The following is a 23,419-nucleotide window of genomic DNA, read 5'->3' as shown; positions in this document are numbered from 1 at the left end:
CGCAACACAAAACGACTCCGGATGTAGTGGTGACTGAGTCCTCTTGCTGTACTTCCGGTGCACTGCTTTCTGGTGGGGGCACTACCACTTTAAGTGCAGGGTGTATCCGCTCTTTGGGAACTAGGAAATAAGACGCTCGTTTCTGCCAGAGCTCAGTCCTTTCGCTGGTTTGTCCACGGCTGGTTTGAGACTGTCCAGGGTCTGCAACATCCCCGTCAGCCCCGCGGCTTAGCTGGGGTCCTCGCTGTTAATGGCAGAAGTTAACTCCACCACCGGTTCGTGTAAGTTTCCAGCCTTTTTATTTTGAATTCTGTATCGCTGTTGAATAGTCAAGAGTCGTCCATCATTTTTCTCATCCTTTACTCAGAAAAGTTTCGTATCGTTTTTCAAAACAGATAATTAAGTTACAGCGGCGCCAGGGTATTAATGCGGGCTAAGAGCTAGGAGCTAAGAGCTAGCCTAGCCTGTAGCAGTTCATCTGTCAGAAAAGTTCATTTTTCCCAGTTTATTATTTCCAGCCTCCTCAGCTGTGCTGCCAGCGTAGGAGGGTGGAAAATAACTTACTTGGCAGCTGTTAAAGGTTTGGATATGAAAATGTCACTGCCTTTCTGACTGTCGAGGTGGTTAATGACTGTGTTCACACATCTTCAAGCAGTTGAAAGTGTGTGTCAGTGAAACCTGCACATTTTTCTATTATCCTGTGGTGTTTCATTGTGCATCCCATCTGTGGTGGTTCTGACAGCGTTAAAGGCTGCAAAAGGGTTTTTTTATTTAGGTTAAACTGAATCAATGGGTTTGCATTTGTTAACCTGCTCATTTTTCAAGACTTTAGTGAATTGAATCGTTGCAAGAATCGTTGCTACAATCTGAATTTTACCGGCATCTGAGCTTACGTTGTATTTTTTCTTTATAAAAGCCATTACACATCTGAAACCTAACTTCAAAATAGACATAATGTAGAAGGCAAACCTAACCTTGCTCCCTTGAAATGCTTTAAACAAAATTAACTTGTTTCTAGTCTCTAAGGTTATTTTAGTTAAGTAGGTAATCTTCAGTGAAGCAGAAACTGCATGCCACCTCAAACCATGGGTGTGTTAGGAGAGTTTCTGTCTAGCTGCCAGCTTTCACATCTAAATCCCTGTAGACCACGATTGTAAAAACATCTGTGTAACTGCTGACAGAACACCTCCAACTACATAACAAGGTTATTACGTTTTCTATTATGAAGATTTTAATCCATGGAATTTTTGTAATTGTAAAACTTATTTGTAAAACTTCTGAAAACGGTTTCTCAGTGTAAAGTCTATGGGTTGAGTGAGAAACTGTGAAAAGGTTGTACATGTTCAGTTCAGATCCAGTTCTCGCGACATCCATGCTCCAAACACTGATGGCCGTGTTTCTGGTCTTCCACATCAGCTCTGCAGGCATCTTTGCATCCAGCTTAGCTGCTTTTCTACTGTGAACTATGTCAATAACTGCGTCTAAAACAAAATTTAAACAACACGTTCAAGTGGAAGCCACAAGCAAGGAATGGACCTTGGAAACCGAGATTGCACATTTTCCTCAGGTAAATAGCTATTTTTATCTCTGTCATATACATATTGTATTTGCTTAAAATATTTACAGTCTTCACACCATAAACATGCCCTCTGTTTATCTTCACAGGCACACATGTCAAATGACCTACAAAGCCCAGTGAAGCAGAAACCATTTGCTGTGAGGGGACACACAGGTTCCCAAAACACAGTATGCAACGGAAACACTTTTAGTAACTGCTAGGAGGAAAGTCTGAGTATGTGAAGTATTAGTAAATTATCTCTTGCAAAAACATGTATAACTTACAATTACAAACGTAGTAGAGTACTTATATCCTGACTGTATATCAGACCAGTAACACTAACACATAAGGAGGCAGCAATTTGCATGAAACCATGCAACTATACTCTGTACAGTTTTAACATAATTGATGGTGAAATTATAAATCACAGAATACCATGTTCAGGTGCTGGAACTACTGCAGAGTAACCAAACTATCTGAAGTTAAGTAAGTTGGTCTCTTCACTTAATGTTTTTCTCTTCAGATCTCTTTTGTCATATTTATGCTTTAAATGTGAGTCAGATTATTTGTGCCATACATTTTCATGAAATAGTTATTACTGTCATATATTATGATCCGTTGACACTGTAATAAAGTTAAATTGTCAAACAGAAATGTCTTGCGTTTTATTTTTTGTTTACTACTAATAGTAAGTAGTCCTGTCAGAAGTGTTTAATGAACAATATGTTTGAGGATAGGAGGTTTTCTTAAACCTTCAAACAATGTAGCAAGGAATACTTTCTTCCAAAATAGTTGCAGTATTTACCTTGTTCCTGGAGTGAAATTTGAATTCATTGCTCAGTGGTCTGTATGAGAATGTAGTTTAGCACCTTTTGCACAACAAAGACCTGGATTTCCTAGTTGCTCATGCTTTCCTGAATATGAGGAAAGGTTAAGCTGCACACAGATTCAGCCTTTTAGACCATTAATACTTATTGTAGAAACGGAGGCCACAAATTCTGATCTAATGTTGTTGTGGTCAAATGAAACCATTTTCACTGTGTGTTTACTATCATATAAAACCATTATAGATTTACAGCTAGATTGCATTTGTGCAGCTATCTAGTAACATTTAGTGAGCTTTTAATCTGTGCTTTAGTGCCACTAAGATGAGAAAATAAAAAGTGGAGCTTTTCCTCTCCTAGGAAGCTGAGACGACTGGATGAAGGAGTATAATGCTGTTATTTACAATAGTTAAGGATAGGATTACTGACAGAGTGCAGATAAGACATCGGCCTCTAAAAAGAAATGGTTTGGAAGCCTTCGAAGTCTGGAAGCCAATTCTGGTTTAGATTTCACTTGGAATACTATTATGAAGGTTTATTTGCTAAGAAGTGACTTAGAAAGTTATAGATTGTCTGGAAACTAAAAAAGAAAATCTCAGTTTGGTTGATAAACACAGTCTACTTCCTTTTGTAAGTGAGGCTTTCTGCAGATATTAGCAGGAAGAAGATTTACATAATTTTTTTCTGAGCAGCTTTGTATTGTCTTGTGGTCAGTGGTCTTACACACGAAACGGTAGTGGGTGTTAGCAAGAACGGGCATGATTCAAATGTTCCATCACACACTAGCAGAGTTGAAATACACCGTTAAATGGTCTCACAGCAGTTTCTGAGGTTATTATTATCTTAGATAATTCTGAACATAAATCATTCTCCCCTGTGTGTTTTTGAAGAGATTGATTTTACATCATTGAAAAAGGCGGTTGCAGCAAAACATCAATATCGCTTAGCCTGAAAACCTCTCAAAGGTTAAATTCTTAAATAAATGACCGGAAATTGAACTAGCACAGAAGCAACGCTGGTCTATTCATATTTCACTCGAAAGGATGTTTCGCTGAATGGATTTGATGGTTTTTTTATTGTTTTTAGAAGCAAAGACTTCTGCCCCTCTTGAAGGGGGTAAAATCTATTAACTGTTAAAGTCAATTTTGCATGAACCCTTCCATCATTTGGAGGAACTGTTTAGTTCTGAAATGGTTAGAAATTATGTTACTAAGAACATTTTATAAATTGCCTTTTTATACCCAGAATCACTTCTTATATATATATTTTTTTATCCCAAAGTTAAAGTTAACACAAGGAGCATTTCAAGAACAAAAAGCAATTAAAAGTTCAAGGAGCTGACAAAACTTTGGAATAGTTCTGATTGGATTAGATGATCATTTGATTGACTGTTCTTGGCATCTGATTTAGAAATTTGAGAATTTGCTCATTTTGCTCTCTTTTTATATCATTGTCAACTTTGGGTTTTAACTGTTGACTGATCAAAACAAGCAATTTGCAGGTGTCAGCTTGAGCTCTGTTTTGTTTTGAATATGCATTTGACAGAGTTGCACCAAAAAAAAATATCTACAAATTGCCAGCCTGCCTTTTTCCTTTTTCTTTGGATTCACACAGCGTGGCAGCATGAACTGCATTTAACCAATTTGCCAGTCTGTAGTCTCAGAATACTTTTCATACCGTCCTCTAGTTAACCCATGATTAACTATGAGTCTTTTGAAGAGAAATGGGATCATGGCAGGACAGCCTACTAGTAAGGACATCACTAGATGGACACAACAGTCGGTCATAGGGGGGTCAGTGTGCGCACACAATGGTCTTTATCAGTAGGTTCAGTGATGCACCATGGAACTAGGACAATAAATGAGCACAAACACCGTCACGCACTGGGTGACATAGTTAGGTGTGTAATTGTAACCCTGAACAGTAAAGGTGCTGTGATATATTTCAGAATGCCAAGAGAGTTGAAATGATCTCATTTTGATACAGCTGAGAATTATCTCTCTCTGTTTCGGTCTCGCTCTGACTTTCCTTGTCTTACACTGATGAGAACAAGGAAACAACAGTGGCCTTGTTGTGGGTTGTCCCACGTGGTGCACCAGCAGCTCGGGAGCTTTCGCCTATAGCTGATCACATGGTCACAGTCTCTGATCTTTGACCTGACCTGTCTCAAGACATTTAGTCCAAACTGTAAATTGCAATTGTAAGAATATTCAATCATCTAAATTGAAATTCTACAACACAATTACAGGTTGAAAATCCCCATATTTTATTCAACCAATTAGACGACTTTTGTTTTAGTATCTTTTTTGTTAACTCATTTATGCAGCTCCTCTTTGTCTCTCTCTTTCCTCCAGCAAATTCGAATGCGACTGCTGATTCAGGTGGAGGTGGAGCAGGAAAGGCCTACGCAGACTACACCGCTTTTGTCCTGGTGCCTGTTTTCTTCCTATTGGGCTTGCTTGGGGTAGTGATCTGCCACGTGCTGAAGAGGAAAGGCTATCGGTGCACCACTGAGGCCCAGGATGATGGCGACGATGAGGTTTTTGAAGAAGAAAAGGATCCTGAACTCGGTGGAGGTAGGAAACTAAGGGAAGTTGAGGCAATTCAAAGACTCACAGGTGTTGAAATGAAAATGTTGCCGATTCTTGGAAATGTCTGGCAAAATTAGGATTAGTTTCATGTATTTATTACATCTGTGTAGTCATTTTTTTTTTTTTTTTTTAGCCTTCTGTCATCTTTATTCAGTCAGCACCCAAACGTATTGCTCAACCAGTCATGTCATCTGGTTTTCTAAGGAGATTAAAGGGAGGGGCATTTTACTTTTATAGTAGCAGCTACTCAGACCTGTTGGTGTGTTCGTTTAGAGTGCAGCCAAACAACATTTTTTTTAATACAAAGAAAAGAGATACATAGTACATACATCACACCTGCAATCAAAAGTTATTCTGCACATCGTACGAATGCTTTGTCACAAAGTAGTGGTAGGTGTATTTGGTTACCTTGCTGAGGAATTGGACTTGTGCAGCTTGTTGTCTGTTACTGTTCATCCAGCAGCTCACTGTGACTACTCCTTCTTCTTCTTCTTCCGTGACTCCCTGCAACATCTCAAACTGATCTGAAGTGGTTGCTTTCTTGTTTTGTTGACACCTTTTGCTTTAACAGTCCCTATCTGCACTAACTCTGGTGACCACATGTGCTTTGGTTTCTTCACAATAAAAGCCACTTTGTGTTGTGTCGGTTATAATCTAATAATCTAATACAGCTGTAGGAGATGGAACAGTAATCACTGAGGCTATTATCAATGATTTTCTGACAGTCTTATGAATTATATGTTTAATATCTTCCTTTGTACCATTCTGCTTTAGTCACTTTCATGCATTATCATGCCACATATTTCAACACTCTTACCATGTTGTAATATTTGCTTCAGAGCAGCAGGTCACATATTGGAAAAATCCAAACAAGTTAAATGTTAACACATATGTATTATCAAGCGAATCACTAGTTTTGGGTCGTTTTCAGTAAAAATGAAACAGAAGAGCTGATTTCTTATGCTGGTTTGTAAATTAGTGATTGTTCTGTATGGGTTTTTTTAACACTGAAGGAAAAATTATTTTGATGCTCTCAGCTGTCTGCTAGTTCTTAGAGGCCCGTACTACATTCCTGACTTTAATAATAGACTTGTGTGTGTTTCTACAGTAGCTGTCAGTGTTTCTCTGTGCACAATCACAAGCATAAGCTGAAATATCCTAGTCAAAGTGACTTTAGGTCCTCATTGGTGATTGCACTTTTTGCAGTTTTTAAGGCAGTGACTTATTTGTATTCCTCCAATGAGAGAAGGCCACTGCCTTTTTAGGAATTAACGAGGAAGACATTTGACTTTCACACCACACATCTCTTACTCAACATGGGGTGTGTTTAATGAGGTGAAACAAAAAAAAATCTGCATAGACCCAGTGTAACTTCACTTATAATGACAAACGCAAATTATGCTCGATTGATATGGAATTTGTGCAGCTGATGAGTTTTCGTCCTCTGTGAATTTAGTTGATGCTCTAAACTTCCTAAAGGATGAAAGGTTTACTCCTCTTAATTTTCCCCTTTCTACACTTGATGTGTTTCATCAAGTGTAGAAATACTACGTGATCTTACCACACAGAGAAATTTTCTCTCCTTCTGCCAATTCCCTAGTACAGACATGAAACCTCTGGCATCACTGGATGGCTATCAGGTATGTAACAGACATGGGAGATGTTGAGAATGGAAAGAATGAAACGTTAACACTTTGCTCCAAAGATTGGTGAGAGTTTGTGGTATCTGCCTTTCTCACTTATCTGTTATCGTGCAGTAGACTTTTCGACAGTTTTCCTCCTGGTGTGTCACGTCTCCACTATTTCCCATGTTGGCCAAAGCCCTGGCTTCTCCGTGGAATCCTATTAGTTATTACTGCATTTGTAACATTGGTGTAGTTATTGGAAAATAATGTTTGTTAAGCTAGTTACTAAATTTATTCTCTCCTCTAGCAGTGCAATAGTCATGAGTTTATTAGGGTTTTTCCCTGGTGTGTCTGTTACTATGTATGTGTACTCTCTCAAGCAGCCCTACCTTTTCTGTGTCAGACATTGAAACTGAAGATCAGAGGAGAAACAATGCTGTGTGTTTTGTCCTCCCTCATTCATTTGATCCAGTCTGCTTGTTTCACAATGACCAGGTTTCCTGTTCTTTCTTTCAGCTTTTGTCTCTTTTGCCCTGTACACTGCGTGTGATGTTTATTAGCTGTGAGACGTTCACTTTACATTGTCACTGCTTAAAATGAGCTGTGATTTACCAGCGGGTTCACATGAAAGAGTAAAATGTTTATCAGAAGTGAGCAGAAACTCCGGAAACAATCACTGGGAAAGTAGAGGAAGTGCCTTACAGGGGTGTGTCTTCAGTAGAAGAGCTCATGTTCTACTTTGCTGTTGCTATTTGATCCACTGTCTTGAGGAAATATAGTTATGTTTTCACATTTATAAGAATTTTTGCACATGTGAGGGTGTCATGCCAGGCTGAGCAACAATAACGTCACAATATTACATGATACTGATTATACTTGCACTATATTTTGGAGATGAAAATTTGATTCAAGAGAAATGCAGTTTTAAGAATCTACAAAAATGACAGAAAATTTATTTAATATTTGGGCAGTCAACAATCCAGACAGTATCTACTCTTGAAACAATAATAGTTAAATAAAATGTTCCATGAGCCAAGATGTGGGTTTTTATTGACTACATTCTAGTTAAAACAGTAAAACACAGTAATATATATTAAATACTCTAAAATTTGATGGGTACCTTGTTTAACATGGATGTTGTCAAATAACCATGGATGCTGGCGCATTTAAACCATGCCTGTGTGCTTTTAAAAGTGTGAAACTATATGTGCAAAAGGTTTTAGTTATGGTTTACCCTACCTGCCTTTCTATTGGTATATTTGCCTCTCATGTTAAATAATATCTGGTACTCTGTTATGATCTGAATGCCTATTACACACTGACCAACGCAAGTGTTTGTGTTTTGTGCTTGTTCTTGCAGAGATGAATGACACCTTCAGTGACAACAATGACACAGTCGGACAGATTGTCCATTACATCATGAAAAATGAAGGTATGTGTGGATATACATAATTAACTTCATGCACCACCTTTAAAACCCTAATGGTGTGGCCGGACTAAAATTCACTTTCTGTTCATGTCTGTTTGGAATGGGGAAAGACACATTCACTTTAAAATAGATATTTTGGTTTGATATGGTCAAGTTTTGACCCTTGAAATGTCCAGACTCTTTGAGAGACAGGCTGAAAGTGAACTCCTGCAGGAAATAAAATATTTTCATAATCTTGTTTTTCCACTGCACAGTGCATCAGAGAAGAAATGTTTTTTTTTTTTTTCACTGTAATCAATGTAAGTGCTGTTAGATTGCTAGCCATGCTATTTCCTGAAGGTTATGTGTACAACCCTACCTATTATTACTTGTCCTCTCCAGCTTTCGGCAACACTGAGTAAATTTCAGATAGCAGATTTTGGTGTTACTGCAACCATAGCTGTTGATTACACATTGTACTTGTGCTTCCCCATTTGTTTGGTATGGGTATTTTTAAAACAGCCTGTAGATACGTTTCAACACAGCAGCATTCAGTGTCTTATGTTTCATACTGAAGGTCTTTGAACAGGGAGTTGACCTTGGTCAGCCCTCAGTATCCAAGTAGGTTCAGCTAGTACAACATTGTTATTTTTGGCACTGTCCCACGCTGTTCAGGAAGGACGTGTGTCAGTTTCTGTGTAGTAGGATCAGTTTGTGTGTGTGACACATCTCAGAAAACTTTGGCTCCGGAATGAGGATCTCTGTGGAAATTAGTCATCAGAAAAAAACTGGCCACTGTGAAGGGATTTAAGGTGAAATATGATAATGATGGTTTACACAGTATTGTTATGTCGTAGTTTCTAATATGAAGAGTTTTTATTTATTATTTAATTACATAATTCCTCTAAAGTAAATGGTGGCATCATAAACAAGCAATCTTCCTGATCACAACACTTCTCTTATACCAGGTCATTTAAGTTTTTTTTATTCAAACAGGGACACAGGCAGTTTAATCAGATTAGTATGAATAGTTCATAAACATGTTTACAAATGCCTTTCCTTTGTTTTTAGAGCTACTGAAGAAAAGGATTGCATTTTGTTTGACACTAGGATATCTTTCAGGTTCGGTCTTGAATTCCATTTTAGCTTATTTTGAATTATATTGTAAATATTACTGTACGCTGCAACAGCTGTTTAGGATATGGAGAAGACTAAAATATCCTCATCTATTTATATCTATGCTGCAATGTGTTATAGGATTGAAGTTTTATAGTTTTTAGAGACAGTAAACAGGCAGGTTAAAATAAAGCGCTACCACTGTTCATGTATAAAATAAGATAATGGCACTCCTAATACAGAAACCTATCAATGTCATGGTCTGTTGACGTGGAGAATAGATAAACAGGTTTGATATACTGAAGTCTGACGTCGAGGTGGTGCTGCTTATCTGTGAAAATCCATTCCTTACATTTGATTTAAGTAGTGCAGTCTAAACTCTCCTTCATATCGTATCCAGATGACTAACATATGCTATAAATGCCGTAGTGTACTGTCTTCTATTGTGTTGTCCCTGAAGAAGCAAGTTGTGATCTGACTCATCACTTCTTTTCGTAGAATAGGAGGTGGAGTCTTTTACCCATGACTCACCCACACATTGTCAATGTGGACACATGATGTGGTTCCAGGTTTCTGCAATGAGGTTACTCTGCATTATAAGATACTACACTTCCATAGCTTATGAGGCTATATTGTTACAAGCTTTCAACCTCCAACCTAGACACATTTTTTAAAGGAAGTGAACTTTGCATTTAACTTTTCTAGCAGCAGTAACAGGAGTTGTGTATAAATTAAACAGATGAAGCAGTCTGTAGTTGGCAAAGTATAGTAGCATAGTAGCATTTATGAGTGAAGACTGCCATCTGCAGAAAATCCCCAAATAAAGACATCCCAATGCTGACACAGTCATTTTTGTTTCCATTAAATGACTGTGTAACACTGTTAGTCAACAAATGTAAAAATACCAGAAGGACATTTTACAAATGTTTGCACGGTTTTTAAGCCATGTGGCCACATTTCTGTGGTTCAGAGGCTAAAGAAGCTTTCAGTTCTGACACTGTAACCTCACATATGTATTTGCAAAAAAAACCAATTAAATTATATTTTGGTCAGGTTTCTGCAGAAGTAAAAAAAACAAAACAAATTCAGAAATACATTACAAAATAGCTGTTAATTTAAAACAAGTATTAGCGTGAATCTTCTTTCTGTAACCAGCTTCGTTTCAAATACAAACTTTTCTCCATGTTTTACTTACCAAGCAATGAAAGTCAAAGTTTCGAGGTTGATACAGGATGATAACAGCAACAGTAGATTGAGTCACATGTCTGTGCATGTTTGCATGGAATCATTCCATCAAATCACTACTTTCACATACTAGGTCATCTCTCTGTCTCAGCTCATGAAGTCAGTAAATGCATCAGGGCCAGGCCATAGGGAAATCTGAGTCTGGCAGCAAATTATGTAAATCTGTAGTTGTTGTTCATGAGCACTAAAAGTTGAAAAGTTAGTTTGGCACGTTCCCCTGAGATTCTGTCTACAGTAATTGTGTTCAGTAACTGCATGTGATGTGCCAATTAATTGTGTTAAGGAGTTAATCTGTTGTAGTTGTCTTTCAATAAGCGCTCTACTTTTGAAGTCACTGAAGTGTTCTCTTCACTAATTCCCAACACGACTTTCATCTCTCCCTCCCTCCCTTTCTTAATTTCTTCTGTCTGTACAAGTGTGTAACTTTCTCTCTCTCCTCCTGCAGCAAACTCAGCCGCCCTGAAAGCCATGCTTACGCAAAACAGCATTGATTCTGATGGGTAAGTGTCTTTTCACATTGCTGTGAGAGAGAGGTCAGGTTCTTCCAAATCATGTTTTTGACAAAGGCTTTTGGTTTTAAATTGAGCAGAGGTCAACTGTGTTAACAGTCTCAGCCAGCAGATGGCACCATAAGCCTCCGTGAATGCCTGTTGGTGTGACTGAAGTGAGAGTAGCCAGGGCTGGAAAAGAGCAGTCAGAGCAATCAGGGCACATTTCTCTTCTGATAGTTTTCCAGATTGGCAACGTTTGATTGAGGCCATGCAGCTGGGGACTATTCCTGAAATGCAGCTGTGCCTCATATCAGTGTATTGTGAGATTTTTTTTTTTTTTTTTTTTTTTTTAAAGCATATTGGGCACAGTTGTTGACATGTTTCCTCATTGGGTTCCTGGCCAGAATACACTGAGAGACTATGAGTCTGACACGGCAACCTCTGTGTTCTCAAAATTGTCAGAATCAGCACCATAATTAGTTCATTAATGCATTAGTTGATTGCCAGATGATTGTTATGATACTGTATTGATAATTATAAAAAATGTATCTTTTATAATGCAAAAGTACCAGTGTTGACTTCAGCTTCTCACTTGCAAGGACCTGTGCTTTCCTTCTGTCATATTTGGGGCGTTTACACTCCAGCAACTAAACTCATTATCCAGTGTTACATTCACACAACAGTTCTTGTGCAAAAAGTCTTTTCTCTTGTATTGTTAAAAATGAAACCTACTGTTTTAGAAAACAAAATGCTAAGCAGATGAAGAGCCCGTGAATCTGTTTTTTCCAATCATATCAGAAATAACGAGCTCACCATGGTTGTATAAGATGTTCTTTATTTCCATGTCTTGCAAACAAATTAACTGGTGTGGATGCTGAGACCTTTTAGCTTTAGGCTCTGTTTTTTAGCACAAGATCAAGTTGTGTAGCCATCATGTACATATTGAGGACCTACCCATGGAGCTGCTGTCTATAGCTGACATAGAAGCAGTTAGTGATAGTCGCTCTCCAGAAGTGAGAATCCTGTGCTGTGTGGCAACAGTAACATTCAATAGAGAGTCTGCATCTCATGACCAGAATCCTTTTATTAGCATTAAATCTATTGCCCTTAAAATTGATTTCAATGGCCCTTTCGCATTTTGGCATTCACATCTCAAATCAAAGGCTGTGGGCTTGTCACTTTGAAATGACCCTGCAGCATAAGAGCAGGAGCTGATGGTTCGATTCAGAGATTAGATATCATCACTCTTCATCCTACCATTCATCCGTACGGAGGAACAAGCAGAGTAAATGAGCAAGTGTAGTGCTGCTTTGCTGCTGAGATAAGGGGAGAGTGAGTTGGACAGATAGGGGGAGGAGATGCTTGTGCCAGTAGTGGAGTCTGTCTAAATCAAGTTGGAGAGTATGTTTTCCCCTCTCTCTCCTCCTGTCATCTTCCTTGTCCTGCTGCATATTGTTCTGGGAGGAAAGGAGACAGAAGAAGAGAGGGGAGCTGCTCTGTTGTTGGGAAGAAACGGTGTGGATAAACGGTAGGAGCGTTGCCTCTTCGTAGGATTAGGTCTTGAAATATTCTGCTCAGTCACATTGGGTGTCCTGGAACAAATCTGTAGAAATCTGAAACTGCACACATTTCCCCAGTGTCACTTTCATGTGTCTTCCTTCTTCTTCCCTGCTCTCTCTAAATCTTTTTTTCCACATATTTCCACCCATTGTTTCTTTCTCATTTCTCTTCATTTTTCTCCAAATTGCTCTTTGTAGAACCCAGTCTTTCTCTTGCTGTTAGTCTTCATATGTTTTTCTCAGCCAGGTTGGGCAGCCTGCCAGTGGCTCACTTAGAGATGGAGGAATGGGGTGGGGGAGGTATTGGCCGGGGTAATTTATGGGACACTTGAGGGGGAGTGATACAGACAGACAGGCAGAAGGAGGAGGAGGAATAAAGAGAGGGATGAAGAGAGGCTATAAGGAGGAGAGTGACTGTAGTGTAGCCAGGGCTCGCTATCTGCCTCTCCAGATTCGTGACTTAACTTCCCTGCTCTGCTCACTGCTGCTCCCTTCCCCATCAACAATCCAGCCTCCACCTATCTACCACCCCTCTGTCCCCTTTCCTCTCCACAGATTTCTCGGTTCACATCAATTTAGCTCTCCTTTGTCATGTCTGTTCCTCCTTCTTTGGGCCAAGATCAAAATTCCTGGGATAAAAAACATCTAGGAGAGACTGTGTTCTAGACAAAAGTGGACAATTGATTAAGAGTCCTTCCTGGTTTCAGTGTGACAACATCCAATACACAAATTATTGGCCATGTTTTGTGTGGAAGAAATCTGCTGGCCTTCACAGAGCACCATTCACCTTATGCACCATTCACCTCATTCACCTGCATTGGCATCAAGTGCAACGCTCACTGCAAGCCAGACCTTATCATCCAGTGTCCAACCTCACTAAAACTCCTGCGGCCACATTCAAAATCTGGAATCCAAAAAAGTGGAGCCTTTTGTATGATCACATTAATACAGATTGCTTTGGAGTGAAATGTTTAGATAACACATATGGGTATAATATTTTGTCCACATATTGTATCTTTTGCATCCCTCTTTGTCCTAGTCCAGTTTCTTAAATATCCATCTCTCAGGTACCTCCTCTACACTCATTATTGGACTCATTATGCTGCTGGTCTCTTGAGACATTCACAGGAATACATATTGTATATAGTATATTGATGTCGGTGAGCAGAAAAGCTTTGCATTCTACAAGAAAGATGTGTGAGAGCAGACAGACCAATGAATTAGTGCCTGTTAACACTCCTGTAATACTGTTCAACAGTAGAGACATGGTATGTGTTGTGATATATAACTTTTTTTTATACAGGTATCTGTAGTAGTCTCGTGTGTAATTCAGGGGTCTTAGACCTCAGCTGTTGCCTGCTGAGGAACAGAAAACTGCTTTAAACATAATTGCCATTCAGAGTGATTGGTCTCAAAGAGCTTGTCAGTAATTGTTTTTGCCTTGTTGAAGTATGAAATATTAATGTGTCATTTCTGCAGCAGTACGCTGTGATAGAAGAAGCACTGCAGAATTCAATGAGCTTGAAATTCTCTCTGTGAAATAAAAATATTTTGGATTGAATGTAGGTCATTTCTCAAAGCTGTACATATGACAGGGGATCCTTAAAACAGCAGGTTTTGTGTAGTAATCTGTGTTGTGTGATATACCAATTGGCTTATTTTGTTTTTGATGTATAATTGTTCTTCAGGGGCTAATTTATGATATTTTGCTTTTACTCTGCTCATCATAATAACATATAGTATTGAGCAGTAAGCTTTATTACACTCATATCAAAATGACTGTTTAATTGTATACTCTGTGTAATATTTTAACAATAATTGTGTCAAGCAGAATGTTAAAAATGTCATTAATTTTCGATTCTTCTTCTTCAGTCCTCCTCTCACCCCCTCCTCCCCTGGCACCCCGACCCCGCCGATGACTCCGTTATCACCAGGTGCATCCCCAGGAGCCGCCAAGCACACCTGCAACCACCTGCACACCATCGGGGGCCTGGATGTCCAAAAGAACATCTGCAGCCGCTGCAACCAGAAGAAATGGCCACTCATGAGGAAACCATCGCAGCGTAAAACAGAGCAGCGCCGCAGCCATCAAGGAGAGGTCACAGTCCTAGCTGTGGGCAGGTGGGGAGGTGTATGTGTGTCTGTGTGTGTTTGTATGTGTCAAAGAGGAAAGAACAAAAAGGAGAGCTTTTGCTCCTTTACAAAGATATTTCTTAGAATAATGCCACACAAGGTGATTTAATTAGCAGAGGTAAATTAAAACTTAGACATTTTGCCTCAGAGGCACAACGCACATTAGTACGCACAACATTACCAATCAAACATTAACTCTAAATAATTGCCACTGGAAAATCCACACTTAATTATACAAGTTAGGTTTGCTGTGTACTTTAACACCAGACTAGCGACCTGGAACAAACCCAGGTGGATTGTCTGGGTGAAGGCTGGGAAATAGAGGCTGCAGTGTTAGACTTAGTGTGAAGCGTCGGTGGTTAGTCTCTGTGGTTTAAAAAAAAAACTATTAAAAACAGACCAAACAGTGGTTCTCACAAAACTGAAAACGTGACTGCAATGGATATTTGGATTATGTCATTGTTTGGAAAAAGTCTCTATTTTTGATCAACAAAAGAGACACCAGGACTCGTTCTGTGGTGCCTTCCAGAGCTTTAAAGTGGTTTCAGGTTTCAGAGAACAACCCTGGCAGTATACTGCCACTATGCAGAAAATCTCTCACAATTCATGTTGTTTGTCCACGAGATGTTTTTTTTTTTTTTTTTTTTAAATCCACTAGTGAATAAAGGAAAGAATGCACCCTCATCCCAGTCATGCAGCCAACTTCATCCTTAATGTCCTGCTACAAGCTGATTGGGATGCAGAGAGGTTTCTTTTCATTTGCACACCCAGATGAATGGCCGTGTACGCAGAGGGTCAGCATGACCAGGATACGAATATTCATTTGCTGATTTAATTAAAACTTTGGAGTGTGTGTGTGTGTGTGTGTATGTATGTGCATGCGTGCGTGTAGCCACCATTGAGTGGATCAGTGGATAAGAAAGGTGTAAAGATTAGGTGAGTGAGAGTCATACGGAGTGTGACGTAGAAGCAGGATCCAGCTGTGGCACAAATGAGAATAGCTAATACCTACTGAGTTTATATTCAACGGTATGAATTTAGCCATGGCATCTTATTTAAAGAGATTATTTATATTGCATACAGTAGGAATATTGTTGACAAAGTGAAAAAAAAAACTCAACAGGAAAGTTGGTTGGCTAAATTCTGTTATGTTTTGACCTAGAAAAATAATTCACACTGGGAGTCTTTTTAAAACTTTCTTGGAAGAATTTGTGTGCTGTGTTTTTCCTCATCATTTCAGCCTGTGCTGTCCCCATTTATGAACAGAAGTTTGTCTTAATGAGCCGACTCTGCTGCAAAAACATATTCCTTGTGTGTGTTTTTTTTTTTTTAATATATATTATTATCATTGTGTTTTTTTTTTTTTGTTTGTTTTGTTTTTCTCAGGTTCCGTGTGACAAAGTGTGAAAAACCAATCAGGGAGGGGCGGACTCTGCTAACTGACCCCAACAGGAGTGTCTCTACAACACCCACAGAGGTGGAGCTCAAGAACCGCACGACAACTGCGGTCTGTATCCTTGTCTTTCTTTCTGTCTTCCCTCAAACTGTGTGCATAAATAGGGAATTGTTATATACATGCATGTAGATCAATGGCTACTCTGTGCTTAAATGTCTTAATGTGCATGAGATACTACTGTATATCTCAAAACCCCGAAAATATTATGGCTTGGTTTTAATATATTTGTTATATTAGAGCTGGGACCAAAAGTTAATTTATCAACTATTTGGATAATTGATCCATTTTTTTTTTTTAAGCAGTCACCAGTTTGAGAGGCTAAAAAGTGAGGAATTTATGCTCTACTTTATCATATGAGAGTAAACTTTTAATATTTTATTGTTTTGGGCTGTTGGTGGGATAATGTGTTTCGACGATGTCACCTTGGCTGAGGGAAATTATTAAGGTCTTTTTTTTTTTTTACTATTTCTTGACATTTTATAGCCAAAAGAATTAATCAATGGAGCAATCTCCACATTAATTCATAATGAAAGTAATAGATAGCTCTTAGGCTTGCAACTCAAGATGATTTCATTATTGATTAAAAAGTTTTCTTAAATAATACAACTGTCCAAAACCCAACAGGATTCACTTTAATATCATCTCAGAAAAATCAACAGAATTGAACTAGGTTGTGTTTATTAGTTTTTCTTTTTTTAGATATATTTTTTAAAATGGGTTAAAGAAATTGTTAATCAGAACAGCTGCTGATTGATTGACTGACTGATAATCAATAGGCTGTTTCCACCCAAAACTGTAATGTAAAAACTGCAGGAAGAAATGTGACTAAAATGCCATCTACAGTGATACATTACATTCATGTTTGCATTGAAACTGAAGTCAAATCAGGTCAAATGTAATTGCACAGAGTAGTCAAACAACATACAGAAGCAAAGTACACCACAGACACACTGGAAAAACAGAAGCTGCACGTCTCTGGTTTAGACCAACAATTATAAAACAACACAGAAATTTGTTTTTACTTTAGAGACTAACAAAAAACAGCAACACGTGTGCACATGCTGCAGCCTGTCACTCAATGACGTGTTTATGGTATTGTATATATTTAGAGTTTTATTAATGTGTCTAAGGAAAATTCACTAATTCAGGTAAATATGAATGATCAGAGGTGCTTGCCTGATACTCACATTTAATGTTGATACACAGTCATTTTCCATTCATTCCCCAGTTTACTGTTTAGTTATGCAGCACTGTAGAGCTTGTTTTACTGGCTAAGTCTGGTGATATTCTGGGTTTTCATGTGTTTACTGTGTAGCCAGAACGTGGCAGCTTATTCCTCCTTGTCACTGGTCTACTTTGTCGTCCACTCACTTGCTTATGTTGGGCCATATTTTGAAACTATTTGAGAAAGTTACTAAAAAACATAATACCAGAATAACTCACCCTGGGTTTTGTTAGAGTTCGATTGCCAGTTACCCTAAAATTCCTGAGCAGATCTCGAAATTCAGGCTCATTAAATATGATATATTAGAGTTGTAGCTTTAGACAATGGGACAAGGGACTTTGGATTTACCAGGATTTATTAGTCTCACAACCCATTTATTTTTGGGTGGAGGAGAGTTTACAGATGATACAAAGGCTTTAGAAAACATTTAAACATCTGTTTGTCATTTTGATCTGCTGACTGTGAGAATAAACATGATGCCTTCAGCCCAAAAAAATAAACAAACCTTTTGTGTGGCAGAACACTCAACTTTCTGAAAACTGATTAACTTAAATCAAAATAATCTTCTTTCTAACAGGTACAAACGCACAACTTAGACAAAGAGAAACGATAGAAAACCAGGTAAAACTGCATATTTCAATCAGCTGCACACATTTTCATTTCTCAAATATATCAGTGTATATAATTAACCGTGTGATCACTAACTTGACATCTTTCTAAAGGGAAGGGAGGAGCAACATTTGGACACTTTTTTTTTAAACTCAAATGACACAGGAGGAACAAGAAGCTCCAGGGTCGATCTGAGGATCATCTCTCCCCATTCCCACTACACAGGTAGTGAAAGTTGCTGCTGATGAAGACTGTGGCTCTTTAAGTAGAAGGAGATAAAGTGTGTCTAACAAAGATAAACTCTTTTACCTCCTGAAATAGATTTACAGTAATGCCTTGCTCAAATGGTGTATAAGCAGGACAACTGCTTTATGCCAAAGAAAGCTTTAACCAGGGCTCTCCCAGTGAACTGAACTATGGCCTTATTATTCAACTTGCCAATGTGTCCATGATGTTTTTACATGGTTTTGTATGTGGAGGGAAAAAAAAGATTTTTTTGCATGCCAAGTTAAAGAAAAACTCCACCCCTAGAAACAGGTACAGCCAGTGTGAGATAACGCTATAGGTCATTCCCAAGCAGGAAGAAGGAACAAACTGATATAGGAGCTACAGAGCCGGGAAGCAGACCGGAGCATCAGTCGATGTGATAATAGGAAACAACTCTAATCATATCCTGTAATGGCATGAACATGATGTCAAAGTGTTCCCTGTTGTCAGCATGATTAAGCATCCTTACAGTGCACAATGTAAGGTCACCGTGCTTTTCAAATGGATAATCTTGTTTTTCTTTGTGTTGGTCCTTTGATGGACCTCTAAAGAAGAACATGTGCTATTCTGGGTCAGATAACAAATGAGCTCTAACGTTGAGGCTGCCCAGTGAATGTTTTCTGCTAAAACCATAAGTGACAGTGATGTTTTGAAATTGACAGCAAACCCCAAAGCTGCAGTCATTTATGTTTAACCATCACAAGCTGGACATACAGCACTGGCATATTATTGTTTGCAGAATGTTGTATATTTCATTATGCAGTTGATAAGGTGAAACATTAGCATGTATTTGTAGTTCAGATGGTGAATTTAAGTCCAGTATTAACTCTTTTTTTTACTCTGTTTTGGTTTTTGTTACCTCCTGGTGAAAATATCTGGCCTTTTAGCTGCTGAGTGTTCCAGCTAGTTGCTAACATTGTCTGTGTGCTGCCACATGTTAAGGTATTATCCAGTTTTCAGCAAAAACAGCTGCCTGCTGCTCCGAGAGGCGTGAGAGTGTACCAACATTGTCACACCGTAGGCAGTGAAACCAAAATCATGAGATGAAAGACGCTAAAATGCTCGTTAGAGCTCTGAACTGCAGAGAAATCCTGTGGGTTTGTCACAAGCACATCTGATGTCATTTAACCAGCTGCCCATATAAAAAGGGTTCATTTGTGCAGCTCCTAATTGCTGATACTCCAAGTTTAAACATATCATATTGGTTGGTTAAATGGATTTATGGTGATGAGTGAAAGACATATTCTCATTCAATGAACCTCAAGGCAAATTGCTATTTCTGATTCATTTTAGATGAATCTTGTCATGTTCGTATCTCTGAAAGGACGTTTAACCAGTTTAAGCCAAATGAAGCTCCTTATTTTAACTCAGTCTGGATTTATCACATCTCACCCTGAGCTGCCTTTTCATTCATCGTCATTGTAGTAAGCCGTGAAGAGCTGATACTGCAAAATTGACTTTCCTGTCATTTGCTCCACCAGGTTGTAAGCCTTAACATTTTTTAATCAGCGGTGCCTTTTGTGTGTCCACATGCATGACTCTGTTAAAGTGAAGGGCAGGAAACATGCTGTCATTCAGTTAGTGTTTACAGACTCAGTAATCCGATGTTGTGGGGAGCAATACAGTGAAAGAATTACTTGTTCAGTCATGATCATGCTGAAGTTGACCTGACAGTCTGACTTTAAATCTTTGTGTGTGTGTGTGTGTGTGTGTGTACGCGTGCGTGCGTGCGTGCGGGAGACAGATGCAAAAGTGTGTTGGTACCACATCCTAATGAAAAACATTATTTGTAATTATTACTTCACATTTTTAAAGGAAAATTCCAGTATTTTTTAATATTTGTCATAGTGTGCTATGTGGCCATTCTGACCCCGAGTCATGCTGCAAAGGTCCTCCACCTGTAACAATGACAAGTCGTGGTCTGCAGATATCTCCATTAATGGTCTTTGTTCCCAGTGATGGTGGCAGCTACTTACACCAGAACTCTTAGAAAGTGTTAGGTGCACAACACCTTTTTTTTTTTCTTGTGTTAGAAGTTACCAACCATCTCCAGGTGTGTTGTCCCCTTCTGGACTGGAACAGGTGTCTTGCAGTCATATCTGACCAAAGGAGATGCATAGATGAAAGCATGTACAGAAGTATGAACAAAAATGAGTTTATCAGGGCAAAGTCAGCATGACCTGTAGTCAGAATGGCCTCACTATGAATTAGATGGAGGTTAAAAAATACTAGAAATTCCTCTTAAACAATCAGAGCATTATTTTTTTTTCCATCACAAAATGACAATGTAATAAGAAGTTTGTTGCCCAATATTTTTATGTATCAAAATATATCCTGGATAAATCCATGAAGCGCGAACCAAATTTAATATGGATGTATGTTGTCTCAAAGGCAGACTACTATTTAAAGGGAAACTCCGTCAGTTTCACACTTGGGGGTCAGTGCACTAGTCCAGAAGAGTACATTTCAGCAACGCCTTTGCCACAAATTTGAGGTGTAGTGTTTGACAGATGTGGATGTTTACCAGGCACAGGTGGTGTAAGGAAAAGATGCATTGTGGGAAATGTAGGATCTGTGAGAGGATTTTAGAGCTTAGCCTGTACTAGACAACAAGTCTTAAGTATTTCAGATGCTCTTTTTTTGATTTGAATCACTTTTATGGGAGTATGTTAAATTGCCGGAGTAGCCCTTTAACGAACTTCATTAAGATCAGAATATATTTTAAACATGTTTTGTTTCATCTTGGTATTTATGAATGTCACTTTTTTGTGCCTCATTCTTTTAAAACATACTTTATTGTTCATATTTTGGGACCAGTTGTTTTGTTTTTATTGTTGTATAATGAAAGAACAAAGAAAATAAAGGTGACTAGCATATCAAACTGGAAATAATTTAACCAGAAAGTATAATCATTAAGACAGAGTGATAAGATTCTGTGTCCAACAGGCTAATTTCTCACTCCTTTCACTGCACCATCCATCTTCATCTTTCTCATTTCCTTCGCTCACATCTCCACCCTCTTTCTTCTCCTTCTCTCACTTTTCATGCCATAATGAAAAGATTATTTGTCTTACTCATCTCAAGTAGGTACGCCGACGACCTCTGGCTCAGTCTCATATTATTTCCAGATAATGGAGATGAGATGGAGATGGAGAGGTGTTTTGAGCCGATGTGGACGACAGAGGATTAACCATCAATAACTCTCGACCTTCTGGGTTTTATCAGTTTCACCCATGCAAAGACATGGTTTAAGTGATGGATACAAGTTTTTAGTATCTGACTTGCCCATTTCTGATCTTAAAAACAGCTTAAAAGTGTCAATCGAGGTTATTAATTCAGTAAATTACATAAACACCTTGAACAACAGCAAGTGTGTGATTACACAAGCTGTCTGGGTGACTCGTCATTGTTGCTGGTGTCACTTGACAGGGAGAATTGACTTTCAGTGTTTTGACAGGGACCGGGCAACATTTACACACAGTGCGAAAGGCATCGACACCCTCCCATGGCTGGAAGCTCAAAGCAAACCTGCCTTTTCTAAACACACACATATCATGACTTCACGGTGTTGAACCTGTTAGAAAGATGCAGTTGACGGTACAGGACATTAGTAAACACCCACAAGGACCTGGTGCAAATATTGACTCCTGCTGCATGAATATGTGTTTGCTTTAGTTTGTACACACAAAACAAAAGAGTGTCACCAGTTTTGTGAAAGATTTCTCACACTACATTTTATTAGATTAAAGCCAATTTAAATTCCACAAGGAAATTAGTTACGCATATAAAAAGGTATAGATTATAATAAAGCTCTGTTCTGTCTCTTTTGCATGACTTCATAAGCAGTAAATTTATCTCAGGCACTGAATTATTCAGGCCTCCAGGCGACAGGGCTCCAATACTGGTGCTAGGCTAAGTGCCCTACATATTATCTTTGTCTCTGGCTATCAGCCATGAGGATGGGGCTCTGATGCAGGGGAAGAAAAAAATGTTTTTAGGGAAACATTTGGGACCAGAGGGAGGAAGTCTAGTCAATGTTTAACACCTTTGAACTATATCAGGGCAGTAAAAGCAGTGACCTTCTAAAATGGCTGAGTGCCCACCTCTCTTTAACTCAAACAGTGTGACTCCACTGTCCTAAATGTTTTATGCGTCTCAAAAAGTGGACACTGAGAAGGCAGCCGAAACCGCGAAATGGCTTGTGCAGGATCTTAACCACAGTTATCCTGTAACTTCTGAAAGTAGAAACAAGACATTTAATCTTTCACAGTGGAAAAGCCAACCTCAAAAGCAATTAAACGCACCTTTGCTCAATCCAATACACTATAAATAGTTTTGTGGTTACAGTGTAGTTCATTTTAGTTAGCCATTAATGCAGTTTTCAGGGCCACTGACATTGAGTTTTCTCAGTTTGAATCTTATGTACTGTCTTATTTTAGGATAAACCTCCAAACAAACAAAAGGATCAAATTCAGTTTCCAGCCATGAGATTTAATATTTAACCAGAGTGAAACATTAGCTGATTTCCAACAAGAGGAGAACTAATTTGGAGTCTTTCTCAGATATTTAAGGTGAAAGATGCCTTTTAATGTCAAAACTGTGTATTGAGTTTTACAGTAATGGCTTTTTCAGGACAGTAAGAGGTAAAATCAACATCTAGAAGCCTGGCAGGTTGTTGACACCGACGTCTGCCCTGTGTAGTAGAGAACCAGGAAACATTCAGAGAAAATCCCTATTTCCAGTATGACTCCAGCCTTGTGTATGTTTATATGTACATACACATTTCAAGTTAACAAGGTCATATAATCCTGTTTTAAGTGATTATTTCCTCCTTAAGTACAGTCTTATCTGTACCTCTGAGACAAGACAGTGTGTGCATGCCAAATTAAGGGTGACACCATTAACTCCAACAAAGCCTCGAGAAAAACAAACATGTTAAAGCGAGCGCACACACCTCAGGGACTCTCTACAGCCAGCTGCCTAATGGACCTAATAAAAACAACATGAAGGAATCTGACACACAAGTGCTCTTTATTTGTCCACATACGCTCAATCTACATTCAGCACACAGCAGGTTGTGGCACAAATTAGCTTGAACAAAAAACTACTTTTGTGTTATCTTCAGGCACGGCGAGGTAAATTGATTACTGCGAGGCAGCGGAGTGACAGTAACAGTAAAGTGTAACCTATATAATGGGAAACAAATAGTCAATAGAGAGGGGAAGATCTCCTGCCTTTACACTGGGACGTCAGCATTCATTCACTGCCTGTTTTTCGCTCGTATAAATGATTTCTCTGCCTGTTCAATCATT

General features: G+C 38.7%; 1 protein-coding gene across 1 annotated transcript; it reads left to right on the top strand.

Annotated features, from left to right (window-relative positions):
• Nucleotides 1-96: 96 nt before the first annotated feature.
• rell1 (RELT like 1) lies at nt 97-20,998 on the top strand. Its single transcript, XM_026292408.2, has 8 exons — nt 97-281; nt 4,737-4,958; nt 7,959-8,030; nt 10,813-10,867; nt 14,290-14,538; nt 15,937-16,057; nt 17,809-17,852; nt 17,954-20,998. Exons 1-7 carry the CDS (start codon nt 251-253, stop codon nt 17,842-17,844), a joined length of 786 nt encoding a protein of 261 aa, XP_026148193.1. The 5' UTR covers nt 97-250; the 3' UTR covers nt 17,845-17,852; nt 17,954-20,998.
• The last annotated feature ends 2,421 nt before the right edge of the window (nt 20,999-23,419 follow it).

The sequence above is a fragment of the Mastacembelus armatus genome, chromosome 18 (assembly GCF_900324485.2).
Source record: "Mastacembelus armatus chromosome 18, fMasArm1.2, whole genome shotgun sequence".
NCBI classification, from domain to species: domain Eukaryota; kingdom Metazoa; phylum Chordata; class Actinopteri; order Synbranchiformes; family Mastacembelidae; genus Mastacembelus; species Mastacembelus armatus.
Note: the sequence above shows the minus strand (reverse complement) of the source record. Positions and strands in the feature narration are given on the sequence as shown.